Below are 23490 nucleotides of genomic sequence, written 5' to 3' on the forward strand. Positions count from 1 at the left end.
TGCATGTAGTTTCTGAGCGTGCAATATTTTCTCGTCATGAGACATTGCTTTTTTCGATTAAGTGCGGTGATCACCTTTGCGTGCACATATGTACACCTTGTTCTGCTTTTGTGATTTGTCAAGCTGTGCAAATTTTTGTGTATGCAGCATCAGTGCAATGTTCTACCCTGCTGTCCTAACTCTTGTAACAAAGAACTGTACAGCAGTGACCTGTGCGCCGCAAATATTTGTCACGGGCTCCGTACGACTTTGAACACTTAGAGCCTATATAAATGACGCAGTCTTGTGGAACGCTTTGAAAACAAGGTGTCGGTGAACTTTATTTTCAGTGGAAAGGAAAGCGGAGTCGCGAAATCACTGTTTAAGGCTCGTAACACCCGCATACCAGAGGTGATACCCTGACAATTCTCTGTGTGGAGGCCAGTTAGCACTGTCACGTGCACAGTACTCCGTGAGATTGACTATCCCTCTCAAAATATTGTCTCAACGCCATAAATATCTCGCTTTAAGCGTTGTGGAGTGTTAGACGGTAAGTCACAGAACCCGAGATCAGCAGAAATAAATGGCGTAGAATCCGTTTATGGTTTATGGGGGTTTAACGTCACAAATTGACTCGGGCTATTGGGACGCCGTAGTGAAGGGCTCCGGAAATTTGGACCACCTGGGGTTCTTTAACGTGCACTCTCATCGCACAGTACACGGGCCTCTAGAATTTCGTCCCCATCGAAATTCCCAGCCGCGTCTGGGACCGAACTTCCGTCTTTCGGGTCAGCAGCCGAGCACCATAACCAATGAGTCACCGCGGCGGTCTCCGCGTTGGAACGAAAGAGGAGGTTCATGACATTCAGTTTTATTAACCCTGTGGCTATAACCGCACTTAAAATGTTAAAATTGTTAAAATTATTTGAGTAAACTTCGCGTATCTTAGGAACATGCACCCCCACCGTGACCAAGGTCGCAGGAAGGCGCGCACGGCAGCGCTGCACAAATGGTACGGGCATGAACCCGATGCTGTTTCAGTTGATGCCGCCTGCGATGAGCACGGTGCCACTGAGATTGTCCACAACCACTTTCGAGCTTCCTTCAGGCACCACCTCTGAGGAAGCCCAGGAGACTGCTATAGCCATTGCTCTGGCATTCACAGATGCCCGTTGCATTATTAGTGACTCTAAAACCGCCATTCTAAATTTTACCAGGGGCAGGGTTCATCCCCCTGCACAATGCTTGCTGCACATGCCCCCTCTCCCCGAAGCGCTGAGCTCATCTGGGTGCCTGCGCACTCGGGAAACATTGGCAACGAGGCAGCCGGCTCCTTAGCCCGAGGGTCTAGAAGACTGCCACAGGCGGACCGCGTCAGGGATTTCTCGAAGGAGCCTATGCACTCGTTTGCTGAGCTCACCGCAAGCTCCCACGCTGAGCGCCTAATCTACCCGCCACCCCACGCATCCCTCACTACCAGAGAACAGTCAGTCTGGCGTCGCCTGCAGACGCGAACGCTGCCTATACCAGAAAATCTTTCTAAATTTATTCCGGTACCCCCCCATATGCATCTTGTGCTCCCACCTCAAGGCCACCCTTACCCACATACTCTATCTAGGCCGGTGCCCCTCCGAACCTGGGAGGACTGGGAGACCTCACTGTGGTCTAGTGTCTACGTCTAGCGTCTTCGTACTGCCAAGATGTAGGGAACACTTCTTGAAGGACCTGCAGTGCTCTACCAATCGCACATCCTCGTTGTTCTCTAAAATTTTTCCGTGCTCCATTATTGGTCGTAGGCGCATCTGCCAGATCGGCCGACAAAGGCTTTTTACGCACGACAGTGGTATCTCGTACACCACTCCTGACTGCCACTGCACATAGAGACTGGTATGCATTTTTCCACATCCAGTATTCGTGGTCTCCTTGCTGGATATACGAGTGCATATATCGGTCCTTTCACCTTCCCTCGTCGTTAGGCTCGTTGTGCGCTCCTTCACTTTAAGGCGAAAGCCTTTAATGGTTCATACTGTCGTCCGTTAACAAAGCGTTTCACATGCGTTTAACTCGGGAACTAAAAAGGATAGAAGGAAACCAATGGTTGCTTCAGATAGAGGAGAGAAAAATGAACCCAGAATTCGTTTGATGACTGCATATCAATTAGTTCATAAATTATAGGCAAAAAGGTCGAAATAGCCTCGAAATAGCACGGACGTCGATATAGCCACGGGACGGTGTGACGTCATATCCACCGGAAGTCAAGGCAGAGTGAAAATTTTCACAGAATGGTCGGAAACACGTCGGATTTATGTCAAATTAGATGGAAAAATATGTAATTAAGCGTAATTAACACTTAAGATCCCCGAAAATGTATAATTTCGGTATCGATATAGCCACGTAAACGGTGTGACGTCACATCCACCGGAAGTCGTCACGGCATAGTGTCCTCGGCTTTCTCCTCGCAACACTTTAGTTGCCAAACTGTCCTTGCAATTTTTTTCCGAAGGGTCTCGGCAACAGCCGCTACGACCGACGGAGCGTAACCCAAAGCCAAATCCTTGGCAATTGGCTATTAAAGCTGGCCTGTATTTTATGTACGCATGATTTCTCAAATGTTGATTCCAGGCACAAGTTCACAATGCATATTTTTCAAACCTTTGCATGTGCAGAATTAGAAACAAATGGTCGCTCCGCGTTGGCCTAACATACACGATCCTCACCAACCATCATACGGACAGCCTTTGCCAAAAGTAACCAGGCTGCATGTTTTGCTTCTGATTCGCATAGTAGAGCGCTTACAGCTTCCCTAGAGGTCAAGAAGTCCTTCGAAAATGAGGACAGGGGTCCTCCTTACCATACAGAGATTTAGAGCTTGAGGGCTGGCATAATAGCTTTAAAATATGACTGGGAAGCAAACTGTGCAGCCTGGTTACTTTTGGCAAAGGCCGTACATGTAAAAACTGAAAGACATTCTGATTCGGTGCTCCACAAGTGAAAGTCGGTCCCTTTGGATGCTGCTTTGAAAGCGTCCAAAACTGTATGAACAGTTGCGCAATAGTGTAAAAGGCCCTGCATGTCCAACATGATCAAAAAATCATGGACGTATCGGTATGCTTTTATGACTTCATCCGGATTAAAAAGGAGGCTAAAATCTGGTAAAATATAAAAGTGTAAAATATCCCATCACTTAAAATTGGTGTAATGCACAACCTAATACATATTCGTTTAGTTTTCAAATAGTGCTGGTTCTTAAAATCGATAAAAGTACATTAAAATTAAAATTCTAAAACTGGCTAAAAAATTGTCAACAGTCATACCAGCTGAATTCTTGAACGGGGCGACGCCAGTGCTGTAAATGCATTGTTTCAATGATGTGAACAGCTCTTGGTGATGCATGGGACGAAAGAAATCTACATGTACAGAGAACGCGAAACCAATTTTGGGTTTAGTCTTTAGGAAAGGGAAACTGCATACGTTTTAGAAATCAACGAGCTTAAGAGGGTCGAATGTGTGAAACTTGCAGGTAAAGCATGCGCAGTCTTTTTGGGCTAGCACTTGAAATGGTGACGTAACCGCTGAATAAAATCCGGGCGCCCTTAAAGCTTCTCCGCAGCGCACAACGCCAAGTGGGGGCGCATGATGACGTCATTGAAGGTATCGGTACATTTCCAACGCACAAACGCCTGTTTTAAAGGAAAAAAAACCAACGCCACCGAAGGCAAACCCCTGCCGAGAGTTGTTTGGCAGCGTCTAACGACTCAGAGCAGTGTGTGGCGGACGAGAGTGGTAATTTGAGATCATACCTCCATGACGTCAGTCACCCTGAATTTCTCTGCACTGCTTTGGTGCACTGAGGAGAAGCGCAAAATTCAATTGTCGATTACGTCACTATTTTAAATGCTAGTGCAAAAACACTTGCTATGCTTCACCTATAGCCTATATAGATTTAAATTCTCGAATATCGTGAAATTCTCAAAAAAGTGCTGCAGTTGCCCTTTAGGAAATTACTTTTTTTTTTTAGAATTCTTAACAAGGAAAGAGTCACTAATGGTCAGTTGTTTCAAGATTCTCTCAGCAAACAACCATAAAGGTTGAGCTTGGTTGTTTGAGTAATGAGTAGTTACTTTCCCACTGTAGCTAATTTATTTAGCCGATGCCCCTAAACTCATTTGGACAAGCTTTAAACTCTGTTGCCCGTCTTCTGCGCACATGTGTGTGCAGGTGACCAAGCTTAGGAATAGCCTGCACGACAACACCGGTGGATGAAAGTACAAGCATCGTGGGGAACCAGTTGTAGCCCCTGGTAACTCGGATGGTTCATTGTTCGTTCAGCGGTACCGCTGCCGCTCCTAGGGCAGAATATGAACCCTCGGTTGCCGCCACTGGAGGGATTCTTGCCTACGCATCCACTGGGTGCGGCCCCTAGCTTCTGCCTTGGCGTCAAGCTCCCTCACCGCAAATGCGTTGAGAGAACCACAAGACCGCTGTGCGGCCGCGCTGTCATTCGCGTCTACGAATGACACTCTTTTCGCTGAATAATGTACGGCTTAAGTTGATAGTGTTAAGTTCGAAGCAGTATATGCCGGAATAGTTATGGCGTTTCGTTTTCGGGTAAAACGCTTTTAACCCGACTCTTGCACCCTTCGAAAGAGTTCTGCAAAGGAAGTTAAACACGATTGCTACTGAAAAAATGCACCTTCTAGATAAAGTATTTTTTCAGTGCACAAAGCTGAACACACCACATGAGAATTAGTGGATATCTTGTGCTTATTTCAGAGGTGGTGTGGTGGCGATGTGACACTTTTATTAAAACAGCCTTTATGTTAGGCGTTAAATAGGTCCTGGGCCAAGGTGACGAGGGCGCGTTGCATTTTTAGATCCAGGGATGCGAGCCAGATGGGTGATGGTGGGGGGGGGGGGGGGGGGGGGGAGGATAGGCGGGGGACTAGAAGGCTACGTGGCACTGTGTAAGGCAGTGTTATATGTCTACATATGTGTGTGGACAGTTTGAGCACTGTGATGTGGAAGTGTACCGGTACAGATAAAGTTTGGGTAGTGTATGTAGAGATAGATTAAACTGTATTCGGCGAAGAATGCGAGCTTCACGGATCGATAAGGATGGGTGTGGCGGTGGTAAATCAGCTAAGCCCAATTTTTCCTGCGTGTAGTATTCGTCACAGGAGTGCTTTCAGTTGACTCACGATTTGAAACTACCTCTAACCCTCACTATTCATGACACATATTAATTCGAGGGTCACCAAGAAAACTAGCTCACAAGGCGAAAGAAGAAAACGCGGGTAGTGGCCAGGCGTCCAATTGGCATCGCTGTACCAAGCGCTGCCAATGCTATCGCAGCCCTGCTTTCTCTTGTGAAGATGTTTTCGCAGTGTAGAAAAAAAAAAAGGAAGTCAGATCGTGCACAGACGCGGTATTGGTGCGCAGATGGTGATAACGCACGCGACAAAGTAACTGTAACGAGACAAAAGATACATGTTAATTCGCAGTCTGTTTTGCAAAGTTTCTCTGGTTACGTGTATGAATATGACCAAAGCAAAATTTTGTCGCATACAAAAACCAGCGCTTATAGTAATTTTCTTTTGCCGCAAAACATGGCAAAAACGCATAATTATGAAAATTCTTTGAATAACTCTCTTGCACTCAAATTTGAGTCCAAGAAATATGAGCAGAATTTTACTCCCTGAAATCTTAACAAAGGACAGTATAGTTAGTTCATGCCACCCCGCGTACTTTATTCTAAGTCACAAAAGGCGTCGGAAAAGAAACACATTCACGAGAAGACACACGCTCAAGACGCTTTCACCTCTGTCAGTTTTTTTTTAAAACCATGCACCATCTGGCCCAACAAGCAAAGTTTAATTCTGCGAGTCGGATCAGGGCTGTCGCTGTCCATCCCATTAGCAGGATACAGACATAGGTCCTGGTTGTTGTACTAACGATTACTTCAAGGTCTCATGTGGAGCTCTAAAAGACGCATTAGTCCTGAGCATCTCACTACCGAGACAGTCCAACAATATTGCATCCGAGGTACATAAGTTCGCAGTAAAGAGGAGTCCGACAGCCCAAACGTGAAGTGTGAATGCCTGATTTAAGTCAGCATTAACAAACTTTCTATGGACAATAATATGCTGGTCGCCAGACGTTATACACAACACTGTAGGTCCTTGCCGACATCATCGTTCACAATATGCAAAATTATCTTCAAAGGATTTCGAATACCAACAAGACGCATTTTATAGCCTCCTGTAGGAATAGGAGCCACGCATGTCAAGCTGAAAAAACTTTCTTCAATTATGTTATGTATGCAGGTTCAATACAAGTCAAAATACCTTGGGTTCGCGCTGTGTTCCATTAAGAGAACAATCGCAAAACTGTTCAGTGTATTGTATTGCAGCCGCGCACATAACTGTCCGCCTGGGCAAAAAAAAAAATCTGCTGCGGAAAGTTGTCCACACGTTCACAGCATTAGAGTATCTACACAGTGCATATGGGAGTTACATCGCCTTCTGAGTACACGAGGGAGTACGTGCTCGGTTAATGTTGTGGAAAAGCTAAAACACTAGTAAAGATTTCAACAGATAGTGCAGAATATTTAAACACACTCCTCAAGGGTGTCGAGGAAGACGGAGATATAAATTAAATAATCCTGGAAGTGGTGCTTTCACCAGTGGGGCCCACTGTGCGGTGCTGGGGCGTCTGACCGCTCCTCCAGGTCGGTAAATTTCGGCGCCAATGTGCGGCTGCGTGACAGCGATCGGCCCGATGACGACGACGACACTGACACAGACTTGGACCTTGACCTCCGTGAGGAGCGCCTGGACGACTGGAAACCGCTCTTGGGACTCCCAGGGGGCAACAGCGAGGCCAAGATCTCCGCTTTCCTCTCTTCCTCCGTCAGAGCGCGTACCTTCTGGGGCCTCTTCCCGGCGAATATCTCCGGCAGCCATTGGATGGCCAAGGCACTCAGGAGAGCCAGAAACGCAGTGGTGAAGTCGAGCACTACGTCGGCGTCGCGCGGTGTGCCGCTGTACTCTACAATGAAGGCAGCCGTGAGCACGGCCAAGCGGCCAAACATGTACGACACGGTAAGCCCGATGCTGCGAATCACAGTGGGGAACACCTCGGCCGTGTAGCCGTAGTTGAGACTGAGCGCCGTAGACGCGAAGCTCATTACGACGGCGCCCACTGCAGCCGACAGTCGTGCTACGTCCACGAGGGACGAGCAGGCGTGCGCGACCGCCGTGACGCAAAGCATTCCCAGCAGCACAGAGAGCGTCCCGCGCTGGCCGTGGCTTCCGATGAAACAGCAAACGCCCGCGTAGAGCAGCGTCTGGAAGACCACTTGTATCGCGCTCCAAATCGTCTGGTGCGGCGAGTGGCGCAAAACAAGTCCGTAGTACGCAAGATTGACGCTAAACCACGAGATGATCACCGAGACTGCTTTCCTCTGGAAAGCTGGGTGCTGTATACAGCTCTCATTGCCCATGGCGCTTCCTGGGGAGTGGACTGCAGCATCGTGCTTCAGGATTTGAGTCTTGAGCAGGTGCAAGGTGTCTTGGGCTTTGGACAGATCTACGCCGTTGCTTTGGGCCACAGACAGCACAACCTTCTCTGCGGCACGAAATTTGCGCGTCGCGAAGAGCCAGCTGGGTGACTCGTCCAGCAAGTAGCACCAAAACAGGAGCGCGGCTGATGGGAGCAGCAGAAAAGCCTGTGCCAGGTGCCACCGTGGCTGCAGAAGCGCCACCCCGTCCAGCACGGGGGGCACCAGCGTCGTACCGATGGCTGTGTCCAGTACGCCGTACACGGCCCGCTTGTGGCTGGCGGTCACCTCGTAGATGAGTATGAAGACGAGCACCTGGACAGAACAGCTCGCCGCGGACACGAGGAACCGAGCCACCGTGAATACGACGAAAGTCTGCGCGACGCTGGCGATCACACTGGAGGCGAGCAGGGCCACAGCGCTTGCAATGATGACAGGCTGGCGGCCGACAATGTCGGCGGCGTAGCCCGCGGCGGGAACTAGTAGCATGGCTGCCAGCATGTTGGCCTTTGACAGTTCGAACATCCATCGGCTGCCGCATACCAGGTTCCATCGGCTCACGATGCTGTCGCTAACGTCCCTAATATCGTAGTCCCACCGATGGCAGCGAATGGCGTGGCGGTCCTCTTCACCGTTTTCTGGCTGAGAGAACGAAAATAACCATCAGGGTCAGCATGGCAGTGAAGGTCTAATTAGTCTGATAATTTTCTTCCACTGTCACAGCCGCTTTGTTTATTGTTTCAGCCAATAAAGGAAGCTAACGCAAAAATGCAGTGACACCACGCAAGATGTCATTCGAATAACGTGAGCAGTTGGGCTAGTTTGTTCGTGTTCATCGTTAACAAGCGAAAAAAGAAGACGATGGTGAAGGCTACAACACATCACAAGTGCTCCGTCATTCCATGCCTATGTGATCTGCTCACACGAAGATTAAAAGATGACTTGAAGTAGACACGACTGTGTGTCACAGTATTTCTGAAAAAAAAAAAATCTCAACATGTTCAAACGGCACCGCGATGCCTTTCTCAGTACGATTAATATCATTAAATAGATACATCATGCGTTCCAGAGACCAGTGCAAAAAGAATTATTGAAATCGGAGCATGCAAACGAATGTTATTCCTCTTTGAAAACTCAAAATAAAAAGACCAGACGAAAACGCATTTCACTCACTCATTTCCCTCACACAGTACCGAGATTCGCCGCTACCAATCAGAAACACGCCTAACGCACACACAGCAGAAGCTTGCAGGGAGTTGAACACCTTTGTCGGGGCAGCACACAGCCGCTCATTTTGATGACATCGTTCCCCCGTGTAAGCGGCGCCGTGGACAGGACAGGGATGTCTAGCAAAAAAGGAGGCTCCCCGATGTTTCTTTGTTTTTAGGAATGGAAGGCTATCGCCTGTCCCCCCCCCCATTTCCCGGCTCCTGTGCAGCCTTTCTGTTCAATTTTTGGGCAAGGTGGGTCGACTGGTTTATTTTTTTTTTTTTTTTTTGCTGTCTTCTTGGTGTGGTCTGAACAGCGCTGGCCCCCACGAAGGCTTGAAGCGGAATGGAAAATGTCGGCACTGGCGTTATTCACAACACTTTTCGTTCCCTTTCACTGCTTTTTTCCAGTTTGCGTGGCATGCGAAAAGCTTTCAGTACGCACATACATAATATTGAAGTTCAGAATGGCGCAAAAGACACACACACAGGAAAAATAGGGGATGACACAAAGAGCGCCTATGACACAAAGGCGCTCTTTGTGTCATCCTCTATTTCTTCTGTGTGTGTGTCTTTTGCGCCATTCTGAACTGCAATCATGAACCAACTAGCCTCAAAGCAAGTTCTTCTGCAAGACATAATATTTCGGATCCATTTAGGGAGCGTAAAGGAACAATACTCAAACTGGACGCCTCAATCAATCGGAAAGGCCGTGCCCAGTCTGGATGCCACCTCATTTCTACTGCCAAATATGGCCCTTGCGTCGCGACACCATCGGCTCAAAACTAGCATTTCTGGAGAAGATTAAGATATTAGATATTACTATTTCAGCAATCTATCTGGGCGTACAGGCGTCCCAATATCCCTTACTCAGCATACAGAGAATGCAGACAGCATGCTTTACGTCGCAGGGACCCTTTAGCCCTTGTCTCCTCTGAAATATATCATATTGTCGGTTTCCACCTGAAAGCGATTATCGTAAACACCGTGCATACCGCACTACTTTCACGTTGCAGAGCATTGTTTGCAAGCAAATCCCGTATTATAATGCATCCTGCATAATTTACTGGTGGCGAAAAAAGTTGGCGATGCTGGAGTCTGGGTTCCAGTGGTCTGGCGTGGCGAAAATTCAGCATATGGCAACGCGATCGAGCTGCCCGCTTACCAACGCCAGCGGCGGATCGTAGACGGTGCAGCGGCTGACGCTGCCGTCAGCCTCGATGGGGATGGCCACGTTCTTCCAGACGTGCGTGGGTATGTGGCGCAGGTTGTCCGGCGGCCGGCACCAGTGGTCGACGTTGCGGCCGATGAGGATGTATGCGAACGTGTGCATCAGCAGCACGACCACTGAGAGCACGCCGGTGCAAAGCACCCGCCTCTGGAAACCGCCGTGGCCCAAGGCGCAGTACATGGACTCCTGAATGGTGGTGCGGGTGTCGCTGCACGCGAAGCTCGTCAGCAGGCTGCCCACGGGCCGCGTCCAGCCAGTGACGCTCATCTCCGGTGCCTCCTGCTTCTTCTCCGCCATTTGATGTCGTCGCACAGCGCATTCACCGCAGCGCTGCTCTACGCGATGGTAATATTCGGGCTAGGAAGAGAATGGGTCGCAATCGCTCGCTGGCTCCGAACCTCTCGCCCTCACGCGAGCTCGGAAGCATGCCACGCGATTCTAGCGCTTCTATTTCTTCGCCTCCCTGAGGTGCTATTAGGGTCATATGATTTGGAGCAGACAGCGAATAAAGGAAGCAACTGCATTCCCTTTGTACTCTGGGAAAGGAACATAAGAATGTGAGGGAATAACTTTTAGTGAAGAAAAGAAAGTGACGAAGCTGTCCTGTGTAGGAGGGCCTCATGGTTCAGCAACACTCTGAAGGCAGCCTGAGCCGGGTCCGGAAAATCAAGCTGATCTGGCTCTCAAGGTCCTTAGAGGTCCGTGGTCCGCAAGGCTTTCTCCCATGAGGATGTGATTGGGAGGGAATCGGGCAGACTGCCCTGGACACGCCCATACGTATAGTGATACAGATCCGCTGCCGTATGACGGCATTGGCTACACACAGACAGTGCGCCATCATCATCATCATCAGCCTGACTACGCCCACTGCAGGGCAAAGGCCTCTCCCATGTCTCTCCAATTAACCCTGTTCTTCGCCATTTGTGGCCACCGTATCCCCGCAAACTTCTTAATCTCATCCGCCCACCTGACTTTCTGCTTCCCCCTGCTACGCTTGTCATGGAATCCACTCCGTTACCCTTAAGGTTAACGGAGTGGTAAGTGAGTGGCAGTGCACCACCACTGTGCCAACGTCGAGCGAGAATTGAAAATTAATCGTCACCAGCGGCGGCCCACTGTTAGCGTTCAGGGAAAGCGCTACATTTCTGAGCATTAGCTTGATGTCCCGGCCAGCATACGGCCAGCGTACGGTCGACCGACTTCCCAACGCCGACATGCGACATTACAGGTTTCAGACCTGCTTCCAAGCTTTCACACACGGTCATCCGCCTTTATAACGTTGGCATGTAACCTTCGGACATTGGCATCCAATGTGACTCACTGGCATATGCAACCCAATGGCTAATCCCAGTATTCAAAGCAAAAAAGAAAACATAAATACTAGTGCAGACAGGTATTCACTTTGAGATTATAGCTATGTGAAAATTAATAAATGAAAATTAAATCGAGAGAACTATGAATTTTTACATTTTCGAGTCCTTTGATTGAATGGTTCTTTTCATGACCGGCGTCTTGGGTGTACCATTTTACTTATAATTTGTGAGGAAGGTATGCATCAAATGAAGCATCCATGTTATGACCTCGCCAACAGCATTAATAAGTAATTAAAGCAACTGCACCGGGCTTATCCGGTCGGCGTTGACACTCTCTTCGCCATCGCCGTGCCTTCCTTACCTTCCGATATGCTCCGCGTTATACTGAACTAGATAGTATTCTAGTTCACTATACTCCGCGTTTGCTCTACCTTCGCGCTGCTGCTCGTTCGCTCTGCTGGTTGCATGCGCCGAGATCGACGCCGTTCAACCCACGAAAGGGCGCTTAAGAGCTGCGCCCTAAAATAAATAAATAAACCAGTCGGTAGGTCGGTAAACAAACAAACAAACAAACAAACAAACAAACAAATAAATAAATAAATCAGCCAGCCCGCCAGTCAATAAATTTTATTTTCACAAAAAAGATGCATGGCGAAAAAGGGGGCAGGCGAAAATGCTGCTGATCAATTCGCGCTACAAGGAACATACACACGGAAACACAAACGGACGAAGCGCATGCGCTTCATCCGTTTGTGTTTCCGTGTGTATGTCCCTTGCAGCGCGAATTGATCAGCATGAAGCACCAACTAGCCCCCGCTCTTGCAGTGTTAAAATGCTGCGCAGTAGCAGCTTCACAATGCTACATTTACCCGGGCAACAATGACAGGGTTTAATTGTTTAAAGTTGAATTCTAATTACCAGGCAGAGTACGGAAAACGACGGAGCAAAACCGGTATGCAAAAATCAATGAAAACCACAACATTCTCTTGTTTCAACTAAAGATCGTTGCAGACATAACTACATAACGTCACTTTCGTTCCCTGCCATTACAGCTATGTGCTGCTTGGCGAAATCTCAGGTAGATGAAGTTGAGCTCCAATCAAGAAGCATGCGTGCAGAAAGGAGTTACGATCAGATGGCCTCGCCGCTTGATGCAGTGCTAGATGTCATGTACAAGTGCAAATAGGGATGGACGCATTCAGTTTGGCCACTGCACCATGAGGCTTTTTTTTTCTGGGTTTTCTGCATTTCCGGCGGGAGATCCTACATGAAGTCAACCAAACCCAAAAGAACTTGCAGACGGCAGGAATCAGGTTCCAACACCTCACCGTAAAGCTCAAACCGTAAAGGGTGTTCCTGGAAAAGCACCGCGTTGAAGTGGCGAAAAAGGCCATCGCCCTACCCACGGCAGTGTGAGGAGATGGGCGACTAACGCACAACAACGCGTTAGACATCGCAATATGATTTCAGAAGAAATAACAATGTCTGAATGCCTTGACCGCTTCCACAAAAAGAAGTACACGTACCTCTCAAAAGCTGTGGAGAAGGTGAGATCGGTTCTCAGCGTCATTGAGCCTGTTTCCATAATGTTTGAGACCGTTGAAACGCTTGAAACCTTGACGTGTAGTATAACTCAAAGATATGACGAGTTTTCATGCGATAAAATCGCTACAGATCCTTCGGCTGCCAAGACATCCCAAGGCGCCAGAAAGCAGCCTGATGCCACGGAGGCATGGATCGCACATTTCCTGTAATTTATCGCCAAATGAAACTTCCTTGAGTTTCATTTGAACGCATGCTCTGGCGCACAAATGCAACTGGCACGTGTGCGCCAACTGCATCATCCGAAAGGAACTTTTCCATGTTAAAGTTGGTCAAGCCGTCTTTGCGCTCCACTATGAGAGATGTTAAGCTGTCAAATTTTGCGATACTGACCACCGAAAAAGAACACTGAAAATGTACACAGTCGAACCTGGATATATCGAACTCTATGGGGATCACGAAATTGTTCGATATACCGATAATTCGGTGCATAACAAATAACAGGCTTATCTGTAACCTAGAAGACGCTAGAGACCATAGTGAACTAAAGGCCCGGAATGCGAGACGTTTTACCTCCGCCTCTGCATGTCGGGTGCATTCTTCCGCTTCGCCGCTTGGCGCAAGAAAACTGAGTCACCACTGACTACGTGGTGGTCATTTTCGAAAGCGGCGACGCAAGCGTAGGCGCTTGCCATGGTGTAGTGCAGCAGGAAGCTCGCATTTGGAGCCGTAGTTACTTCAAAACGTCATCAGTGTGCTTTGCGCTTCCACTTCCACCGATCTTCCTTGCGTCTAATATTGTTGTTGTTAGTGGCACTTTACTAATAAAAAATAACAGTGGAAGGAAGAGATGTTGCTAGCCGCGGTATCTGCCATCGGGACATGAAACACCTGAGCTGCGGCTAGCAGGGATAAAAGGACAGGGAGAGGACATGGAGAAAGAAAGAAAGAAAGAAAGAAAGAAAGAAAGAAAGAAAGAAAGAAAGAAAGAAAGAAAGAAAGAAAGAAAGAAAGAAAGAAAGAAAGAGAGAAAGAAAGAAAGAAAGGGGGAGCTACAGTAAGAAAGGACAGGGGTAGGGCGACAATATACGCGCTCAGGTTCTGTTTTATGCAGAAAAAAACGCCTGGCTTCCTCGCGCTGCACATACCTAGAAAATGATTTGATCGTTTCAAAAACAAATATGGCGGGACCTTGTCAATGCTATCGGGCTCCTCTCTGGTACTACGAAATTATATTAATTAGAGATCTAAACACTGAATTCAAGTTAATTATCTACATAGGAAGATTTAGTGCGAAAGCGCTATCAGCCTATTACCCCGAAAAATCCCCATATGGACGTGAAGCCTCTGAAACAGTCACAAAATGAGAGGAAAGGTGGATAACTGGCTCCCTGGATCAGTGGACACCACAGCCGCGCTTTCAGCTGCGTGGCGGTAGTGGCAAATGTGCGCTGCATGCGTTGGCGTTGAAAACGTTGCGTCAGAAAAGTGGCACTGGAGCTATAGACCGCCGGCGTTCATAGGCGTTGGCAACGTTGCAGACTCCGATAACTACGAGGAAAGTAAAGGTGCATAAGTGGCTCCCTGGGTCAGCAGACGCCCGAATCGCGCTTTAAGGTAGGTGGCGGTAAGTGACCCACAGTAGGTGACCCCGACAGTAATATCATATGTTCATCGAATGTCCCATAATCTAGAAAAAGTGGCGAACAAGCCCAAAATGCCGTTTTTTTTTTTTGTAGAGTGGTGTCTTCTGGCCCCTATCCCATGGTGTGGGCCTGCCCCTCCAACCCGGCCATTCCCCCCCATCCCAAACCCAACCCGGGAGGATTGGGAGGCGACCCTGCTCGGCTGCCACGATTTACAGGCCCAACAAGCCTTAGTCGGGCGCGCCCGGGCGTCGGCCACCGCCACTGGGGTCCCAAACTAGGGACCTCCCCTCCACCTAGTGCTTGTAAGGACCGATCCCTTACGGGCTGATCCTAACATACGTCCTGTCCCTTCCTAATAAATGTTGTCACCCCCCCCCCCTCTAAAACTTGCAAACTTGTGCCCCCACATAGTAAATGCAAAAACGAAAGATGTTCGATGCGGGAAGCGCCATGTTAACCCATACATGAAGTGGGCTAATGGTGTTCGGTGAACTGCGTCCTTCATGCAGTAAGGTATATATTGGACAAGCGAGCAAATGTGTTAATGATAGGGCATGCAAGCACGAGCTTTCAGTGCTGAAAGTTGCAAACCTACATCTGCCAAAGCACTGAAAAAAGTGTAAATGCAAACCAAAGTTCACCAACATAAAGATTATAGACAGAAGTCGTGAGACTGCGGCAGGTGACCTACTGGGAGCGTTTTTCATCAGAATAAGGGTGACATGTGTATCAGCGACGCCTCAGTTTGCTTGAAACTAAAATGACATATTTTGGTGGCACGAGTGTCGCAAGGATCACAAGAATGAGATCACTAGAGAGATAGGCGAGACATCAGAAGTCATGAAGCTGGATGCGAAATGTGTCAGCACACTGTCCGTTGCCATTTCGATGAAAGAGCATCACTGCCCGCTTTGCCCCAATAAATGTACTGACGAAATGTTTGCATGCTCAGAGTGGTATGAACTGATTTACATGTCACTCTTCTCTGTTTTTTCTACGATGTTGGAGTGCGTATGGCGATGCATGCTGAATAAACTTCTGCTGTCACGTCTGTCAGAGCTGTGTTTGTCCCTTCGTCTATTCTAGGCCTCGTGCCATTGCGCTACTTCGCTTGATATACCACAGCGGATGCTCAAACATTCGCAATGCACACTCGTGAACGTCCTGCGGTTTTCTTCCTCTCATATTTAAACAATGTAACCCGGAAAGTTGCGCAAAAAAATACTACCCGATGAAAAACTACTTCTCTCTGCAATTATTTCGTCGCGTGCTTCACCACCTCCTGAGCATCGATTCTGCGTCCGTGCAAGGCCTGATTTCCGTTGTTTGCACGCTGTAAAAACATCCATTCAACATGAAGAGGAGCAGGATGTCGTTCACACGGGCAGCGCTTGATACAGTGACGCCAACAGGACGTCCGACCACTACCCGTGTTTCAGCCTTTCTCTTCTAAGACGCAGTTTTCTTATTGACCCTCAAATTAAGCTGCGTAATGAGTAGCACAAGTTTAAGGCACTTTAAAATGATAAACTATTTTGAAAAAGCTCATTCGGAATAAGCACAAGAAATCAACTAATTATTCGTGTGGATGCTTCAACTTTATGTACTGGAAAACAAAGTACTCTAGAAGCCGCATTTTCGAGTAGAAATAGGGTTTATCTCGATCATTAAGAAATCTTCCACGAAGTGCAATACTCGGGTTAAACCAGATGTGTATTAGTAACAAAGGGCCATGACTATTCCGGGATTATGCTGTGGCCTTATTTAGCATTTTTAATTGTGTAGCAGAGTCCAATGAAATTCATGGCGCACATTCTGCAGCGACCAAACTGTCGCCTCATCTGTCTTGTGCGCTTTGGAATACAGCAGCACACTTACCAGTATCGGATGCTTGTTCGGCATGACTCATCTAAGAGTGTGGTCACGGTTTTCTGTATACAGGGTGTTTCACCTAAGACTTTCTGCAATTTTTAAAAATAAGCTATTTGAATTAGATGCGCGCTTTTTCTGGCATAGCATTGTCAGTGGTGTAGTACATCATAATGCAGCTAAGACGTGCTAACTATCAGGCTTGTTAACCAATATTTAATAGTTAACTTTTAAACTATTACCGTTGGGCTCCTTAATTATTGAGAGGCATGTAGCCCACCGTAAGTGATGTCCATATCCGTTTTTAAAATTTCGAGAACGCGATTATCCTCGGCGCTGTGGCCCAACAAATTTTGGCTATTTCGACGAGTTACGTGCACTGGAGAGGTTGCTTTGCCTGCAAGCTTCTCAAACCGCATGTATTTTGGCGCGATGTAGGCGAAATTTGTTGGGCCACAGCGCCGAGGATAATCGCGTTCTCGAAATTCTAAAAACGGATATGGACATTACTTACGGTGGGCTGCATGCCTCTAAATAATTAAGGAGCCCAACGGTAATAGTTTAAAAGTTAACTATTAAATATTGGTTAACAAGACTGATAGTTAGCACGTCTTAGCTGCATTATGATGTACTACACAACTGACAATGCTATGCCAGAAAAAGCGCGCATCTAATACAAATAGCTTATTTTTAAAAATTGCAGAAAGTCTTAGGCGAAACACCCTGTAAAGTACCTATCACATATCACCTCCTTAAGTGCGGCTTATTAGCCTCAGCTGCGGCAGGACATCACGGCAGTCCTGCGCTTCATGCTGCTCAAGCAAAAAAAAAATTGGACACTTTGGCAACGAAAGTATTGAGGCAAAAGCCGAAAACACTATGCCGTGACGACTTCCGGTGGATGTGACGTCACACTGTTCCCGTGGCTATATCGATACCCAAATTATACATCTTTCGCGGATCTTAAGTGTTAATTACGCTTAATTACATATTGTTCCATCTAATTTCACACAAATCCGACGTGTTTCCGACCATTCTGTGATAATTTTCACTATGCCGTGACGACTTTCGGTGGACGTGGCGTCCCATCGTTCCCGTGGCTATATCAACATCTGCGCTATTTCGACGCAATTTCGACATTTTTGCCTGTAATTAACTAATTAATCTACGGTCATCAAACTTGGCTTCTAGGTTCACTTTTTCCTCCTCTATCTGAAGCAACCATTTGTTTTCTTCTATCTTATTCAGTTCCCGAGTCAAACGCGTGTGACATGCTTTGTTAACAAACGACAGTATGAGCCATTAAAGGCTCTCGCCTTAATAGAATGAAGCCTGCTCTGTTTTAGGAGCGTGTTATTTCGCATGTACGTTTATTACACTATTTCATAAACGCGAATGAAGGCTCGGCCACGCAGCCGTCTTGAGGCTATCTCCACGCATTTGTGGCGATGGAGCTTGATACCAGGTCAGAAGCTAGCGGCCGCACCCAACGGCTGCGTAGGTAAGAACCCCTCCAGCGGTGGCTACCAACAGTCTATATTCTGCCCTTGGGGTGGCAGCGGAACCGGTGAACTTGAACGAACGGTAAACCACTCGGGTTCCCAGGGGCTGCAGCTGGCGGAGGTTTCCAGCGATCCTGTACTTGCATCCACCGGTGTTGGTGTACAGATTGTTCCTCAGCTTGGTTAGCTGCACAGACATGTGCGCGCAAGACGGGCAGCAGAGTTTAATGCTTGCCCAAATGAATTCAGGGGAATCCCCCAAGGTGGAGCAAAGTTGCAATGCGAGAGTAATTACTCATCACAACTACCCAAGTTCAGACACATGGTTACAAAGGAAGGTTATGCAGCTGTCTGAGAAACTTCGCAACTGAAGAAAACTTCGTCGTGGTTCGGGGATCGAACCCAGCACCACCGCATGGCACTGGCCGTTTGGCTGAGCTTAATTGCATTCTAATGAGTAATCACTCCCTTATTACCGATTTAAAAGCTGAGCGGTGATGCAAGACAGCAGAAATGAACTGTGTTCATAGGAACTACTTGCTTTGCAGCGTACGCTTCGGTATGCAATGTGGAAGGATTTTTGAGAAAGGTAATAATATTCTGACCTTAGTATCAGAACTTGAAAAAAAAAATTAACCCCTCGATCTTTTCAGCTCTTATCTCAGTAATCCCACTGTTTCCGACTTAGTTTGCAGCTATCGCTACAGTTTGTACAAAATATTGTACTTGCCTTCAGAAAATTAAAAGTTGGCATTTTTGTTAGCATGTAAAGTTAATTGGCGTTCTTGCCGTCTGCATAGATTATTTAAGCAGACGAAAATGTCGTTTAAATACAAATGGCGATCGGCGTCTGAAACGGCTATTCTTCGTGGCAATATACAGGGCGTCCAAGCTAACTTGGACCAAGATTGATAAAAAAATGTAAGCGTTCTTCAGGACTGAAACCGTGTGTATGTTGTCAGGGTTTATTTAAAGTTACAGTACCATTTTTTTCGCCCGTCCTATTTGAATAATTAGTCGAGATAAATAAATTAACTTTTTAAATATAGTCTGAAACATTCAGACGTCAATGGGAAAGTTGTGGAGCTCCACAAACATTGTCCAACCCAGGCACTTCCTACGAGGTAGACTTAGCGTGGCCGTGTGTATTCGGGAAAAACCAAAGCTCGCAGAGTTTAAAAAATGCCACGTGACAGCGTGCTTCGTGCGCCCGGATGCGCCTCGATTACAGCGCTGTCATCCTTGCTTTGTAAAAAACATCCCTCGCTTCGCGCCTTTCGGGCTGCCCAAGACAGAGCTTCGCGTTGTGCTTGGTTCCAAGATAAGCGCCAGTGGGTTCGGGCGGCAACTGAATAAAAGCGCGGCGTCCTGGATATTTATTGCAAACTAACCATTCCAACACTGCTATAACAGCTTCATCTCAGGTTGGCATCACTTATCTTTTGTGCACGTAATAATCGCATTGTTCTTAACGGCTTTGAATCGTCAAAACTCTTTTTTTTTAACGTCTTTATTTCTGCATTTAGTAGGCCGATACCTTGCGGCAGAACTAAGGTGCTTCATGGAGGTTGGGGTGGGGGAGTGGTTAAGGGTGGGGGTGAGGATGGGGGTGGGGGTGAAGGTCGGAGTGCGGGTGGGGGACCGGTGTCCGCTTCTTCCTCGAGGTAGTGTCGTCCCGAGGTCGGCTCCGCGAAGTGATGGCCTGGCCCTTCATCTTCCTTGAAGTAGGAAAGAAAAGTTCGCCAGAGCTGGAGTGCGTCTGATGGCCCGATGTGCGATGGCGGATCGACCCATTCCTGCAGGGTTCCAGGTCGAAGCCCGCCGAGGGACTTGAGTGCTCTCTCCCGTACTGCGTCAAAGGTAGGGCAGCTCCACAGGAGATGTTCGGCCGTGCCTCTGGCAGGGCACGTCGGGCACTGAGGAGTCGGGTATGAGCGCGGGTTTATGAGATGCAACTTCGCTGGTGATAGAAGCTGGCCGGTCTGGGCTCGGCGAAGGAGCACTGCCTCCACTCTCCGGAATGCGCTATGTGGACGGCGATATAGTTGCTCAGGGTTGGCCAAGTGCTGTAGTATGCTGCGACGATAGCGTTGTGCGCGATGCCATGTCTCCGCCCTATCCATATGGGGCGACGACGGGTGCGCAACGTCATTAGGGGGCCAGGAAGCGGAAACGAATGTGGATCCAGGCAAAGGTGCGGAAAGAGCTGCTGCGCGCGCTGCCTGGTGTGCCTTTTCGTTTCCAGTGATTCCTTCGTGTGCAGGAATCCATTTGATAATGACAGTGTAGCCCTCCTCTCGCAGGCGACGGGCTTCTGTTCGAATAGTGTTGAGAACGGCATAGTCAGCTCCCCCTGCGCGGCAGGCGGTGTACGCTGCTTGTGAATCTGTGTAGACATGGTAGGTGCAAGGAGCCGGATCTTGCCTTTCTACTATTCGAGTAATGGCAAGTCGTATGGCAATGAGTTCGAGATTGGTGACGGTGTGTTCCTCGGAAAGCCGTTGAACTACAGAGGTATCTGACACAGAATCGTGACAAGCTATAGCGGCGCAGTGTTGAAACTGAGCGGCGTCTGTGTATAGTTGGATGGCTCCTTCCTGGGCTAGCTTGTATGATGTCTTCTCGTGTCGTTTGGCGGCAGCTTTGCGCCTTTGAGGATTAGCCGAACTCATATTCTTTGGTAATGGCATACCGTCTACTAAGTCGATCAGTTCCCATGGCGGCGCAGCGGACGAAAATGGCTCTAAGTTGTCAACGTTGTAGCCTAATGCCCGCAGGATCTGTCGGCCAGCCGCCGTTGTGGAGAGACGGACTCGCTGGGCTAGCGATTGCTGCTCTGCCAGATCCTGCAGGGCATTGATTTTGCTGCAAGCGTGTAGGTTCACTACTGGGCAGTACTGCGGCAGACCAGTAACCAGCCGCATCGCCTTGCGATTGATTCGCTCAAGCTGAAGGCGTTGGGTTGCGTTAAGCCGCATGTACGAATATGCGTACAGGATTTTTGATGTTATGAGTGCCAGGGTAATCTGACGGAGCCCCACCTCCTTGATTCCCCATCCACGCGCAGAGACGCGGCGCATAAGGTGTAAAGCCTGATGACAGCTATGCATCGTGTTACGAAGCCAGCTTTTGGCTCCTCCGTCCTCGTCAATAAGCATGCCGAGTATACGGATTGTTGGTTTCCGGCAGATAACTGAGTGCCCTAAATGAAGAGAGATAAGTTTGCGTTCGACCTCGGCTCGTACTCGCGAACCATTTAAGACAACCACAAACTCGGTTTTTTCGGGAGAGGTTTCCATTCCACACTTCTTGATGTATTCATGGACGGCATAAGGCCTGTTTGTAGGGCTAGTTCTTGCTCTGCAGGGGACCCTGAATTAGTCCACAACGTTATATCGTCCGCATACACGGCAAAATTAAGACCGGGTATCGACGACAGCATTGGCGGGAGACCTGACATAGCAATGTTAAAAAGAGCCGGTGATATGACAGCGCCTTGGGGAACACCTGTTTGGTTACGTTGCCATTCACCCTGAGTATCTCCAACCATTACTGAGAAAGTTCTTTCTGCAAGAAAGGCTTTCACGAAGCGGTAGAGGTTGCCGCCTATCCCCACTTCCTGTAGCCGGCGAAGTATGGTCGAGTGGGGCACGGAATCGAACGCCTTTTTGACGTCTACCCCAACAACCACTCGGAGCTGTGCGCTGCTAGGGTATGCGAGAACGTCGTTATAAAGCCTTCTGAGAATGTCTTGGGCACAGAGCCCTCGACGAAAACCTACTTGCATAGGAGACAGGACGTTGTGCTTGTCTAAGTACCATTCAAGTCTTCTTAGAGCCATACGTTCCATGACCTTACAAAGGTTGGACGTCAGCGATATTGGCCTGAGGTCTTGTAATGTTCGACTTGGCTTGCCAGGTTTTGGAATCGGTATTACCACTGACTTCTTCCAGGCAAGAGGAAGATCACCGTTGGCCCAGTACTTGTTCATCTCTTTCAAGAGGGCAACTTTATGTGACTTGGGAAGGTTCAGGAGTGTTGAGTAGCGTATATCATCCGGCCCTGGGGCGCTATTATGATTGGAGTCATACAGGGCTGCCTCCAGTTCGTCTAATGTGAAGGGAACGTCGTAATCGTTTGATGTACCTGATACGGGGTCCGCAGGCAAGGCACCTGCATTTTCAGGTTGGGGAAAAAATACCTTCCCTGCTTGTATAGCTAACTTCGCCGGGGAGACATTCAACTTCAAGGCCATGCATTGGGCAGGGGAAATTGGCTTCTTGCGTCCAAGGATGGCTCGAAAGATGTGCCAGGCCTTCGATAAGTTAGCTGCTCCATTGAGTGAGTGGCACAGCAGCTGCCAGTCTTGGAGAGCGAGCTGCAGAGTATACTTCTCAACTTCTTGACTGATGCGAGTGAGAGCACGCCTCCGATGGGGTGTCCGGCCTGATCGGCGATACGCCTTGAGAGCACGAAGCCTACGATTCCACAGACTCAAAAGGTGGGAGTCCGGCTTTGGGGCATCAAACTTGACTGAAAGCTTCGTTGTAGCTTTCTTCTTGGCATCGCTGATCTGAGTAATGAGCTCGTCTAACCCTGTGGGAACGTTCACCGTACCGAGCATTCTACGAAAATCGTCCCACGAGACATGCTCCTCTATTCGACGGCGTTGTTGCCGCTGTAATGACTTTCGCCCTCGAGGAGCCCATGAGACCACCACGGGATAATGATCACTGCCCATGACATCATCAGCCCTCGACCATAGGATCTCACTGGGATGAGACACTAGTGTCAAGTCTGGGGAAGTGTCTTGTTGACCTTTGTGCTGGCCAAGGCGAGTAGGTAGCGTGAGGTCGTTGGCTATGGTCAGTTTCGCTCTGACAATTTGCTGCCAAAGGTGCCTTCCCCTAGCATCTGAGTGATGATATCCCCAGCTGCTGTGCATGGCGTTAAAATCACCCCCAACTACAACGCGATCCTGGGGATATATCCTTAAGAAGTGTTCTACAAAAGACATATCCACTCGATATGTCGTAGTACCGAATGATCGCGCATAAATTGAAAAAACTAAGGCTTGTTGGTCGCCATCTAAGCTAAGGCGTACTCCCGCTACCTCCTGCGTCTGCGTGCACCACGCGGAAGTATCTAGTTCAGTGTGGGCCGTGCGCGACAGAACAAGAACGCATGCCTGCCCATTGGCCATTGGAGGCGCAGATCGCGATCCTGGCCCGGGACGCCGGTGCTCTATGGAAGGGGTGCAGTAAGGTTTGTACCCTATTAAATTGGGGTTATTAAGGCCAGTCTCCTGAAGCAGGATAGCTATAGGAGGCGTTGGCGTGATGGACAGTCTCCTCTGAAGTTCCGCTTGTTTGCGACGGATTCCCCGGCAGTTCCATTGCAAGAACCATATAGGAGAGTCCGAAGCAAAAATGTCATGTGGTTTCGCGCTAATTCCTGCCATTATTAAACTGGAAGGTACGCGGGAGTGAAGATGATGTATGCCCAATTTCGGGCTCTTGATTCGGAGAAACCTGTGACATTCCCAAGAGTGGGAGCATACGCTTGATCACCTCGGCAGTGACCAGTTCGATAATGCGCGTGAGCTGGTTTTCATCTAAGTGTAGCGCACGTGAACTATC

The 23490-nt window shown here is 48.4% G+C and overlaps 2 protein-coding genes across 2 annotated transcripts in view; both read right to left on the minus strand.

Annotated features, from left to right (window-relative positions):
- Positions 1-6655: 6655 nt before the first annotated feature.
- LOC149365073 (solute carrier family 22 member 7-like) lies at positions 6656-10273 on the minus strand. Its single transcript, XM_089568781.1, has 2 exons — positions 9911-10273; positions 6656-8179 (listed from the first exon to the last, which is right to left on the minus strand). The coding sequence occupies exons 1-2, from the start codon at positions 10271-10273 to the stop codon at positions 6656-6658; spliced, it is 1887 nt and encodes a 628-aa protein (XP_089424907.1).
- A 7549-nt stretch (positions 10274-17822) lies between these two features.
- LOC149365074 (carbonic anhydrase 1-like) overlaps positions 17823-23490 on the minus strand; it is a 43524-nt gene continuing 37856 nt past the window's right edge. Inside the window, exon 8 of the mRNA XM_089568782.1 lies at positions 17823-18038. Within this exon, the coding sequence (XP_089424908.1) occupies positions 17823-18038 (216 nt within the window). The remainder of the gene's footprint in view (positions 18039-23490) is intronic.

Source organism: Amblyomma mixtum, chromosome 2, assembly GCF_055824585.1.
Source record: "Amblyomma mixtum isolate Tamu chromosome 2, ASM5582458v1, whole genome shotgun sequence".
NCBI lineage: Eukaryota > Metazoa > Arthropoda > Arachnida > Ixodida > Ixodidae > Amblyomma > Amblyomma mixtum.

Coding starts and splice junctions, on each gene's coding strand:
- LOC149365073 (XM_089568781.1), bottom strand. CDS start 10,273: ATGGCGGAGAAGAAGCAGGAGGCACCGGAGATGAGCGTCACTGGCTGG. Junction 8,180..9,910: donor ACGATCCGCCGCTGGCGTTG/GTAAGCGGGCAG, acceptor TCGTTCTCTCAG/CCAGAAAACGGTGAAGAGGA.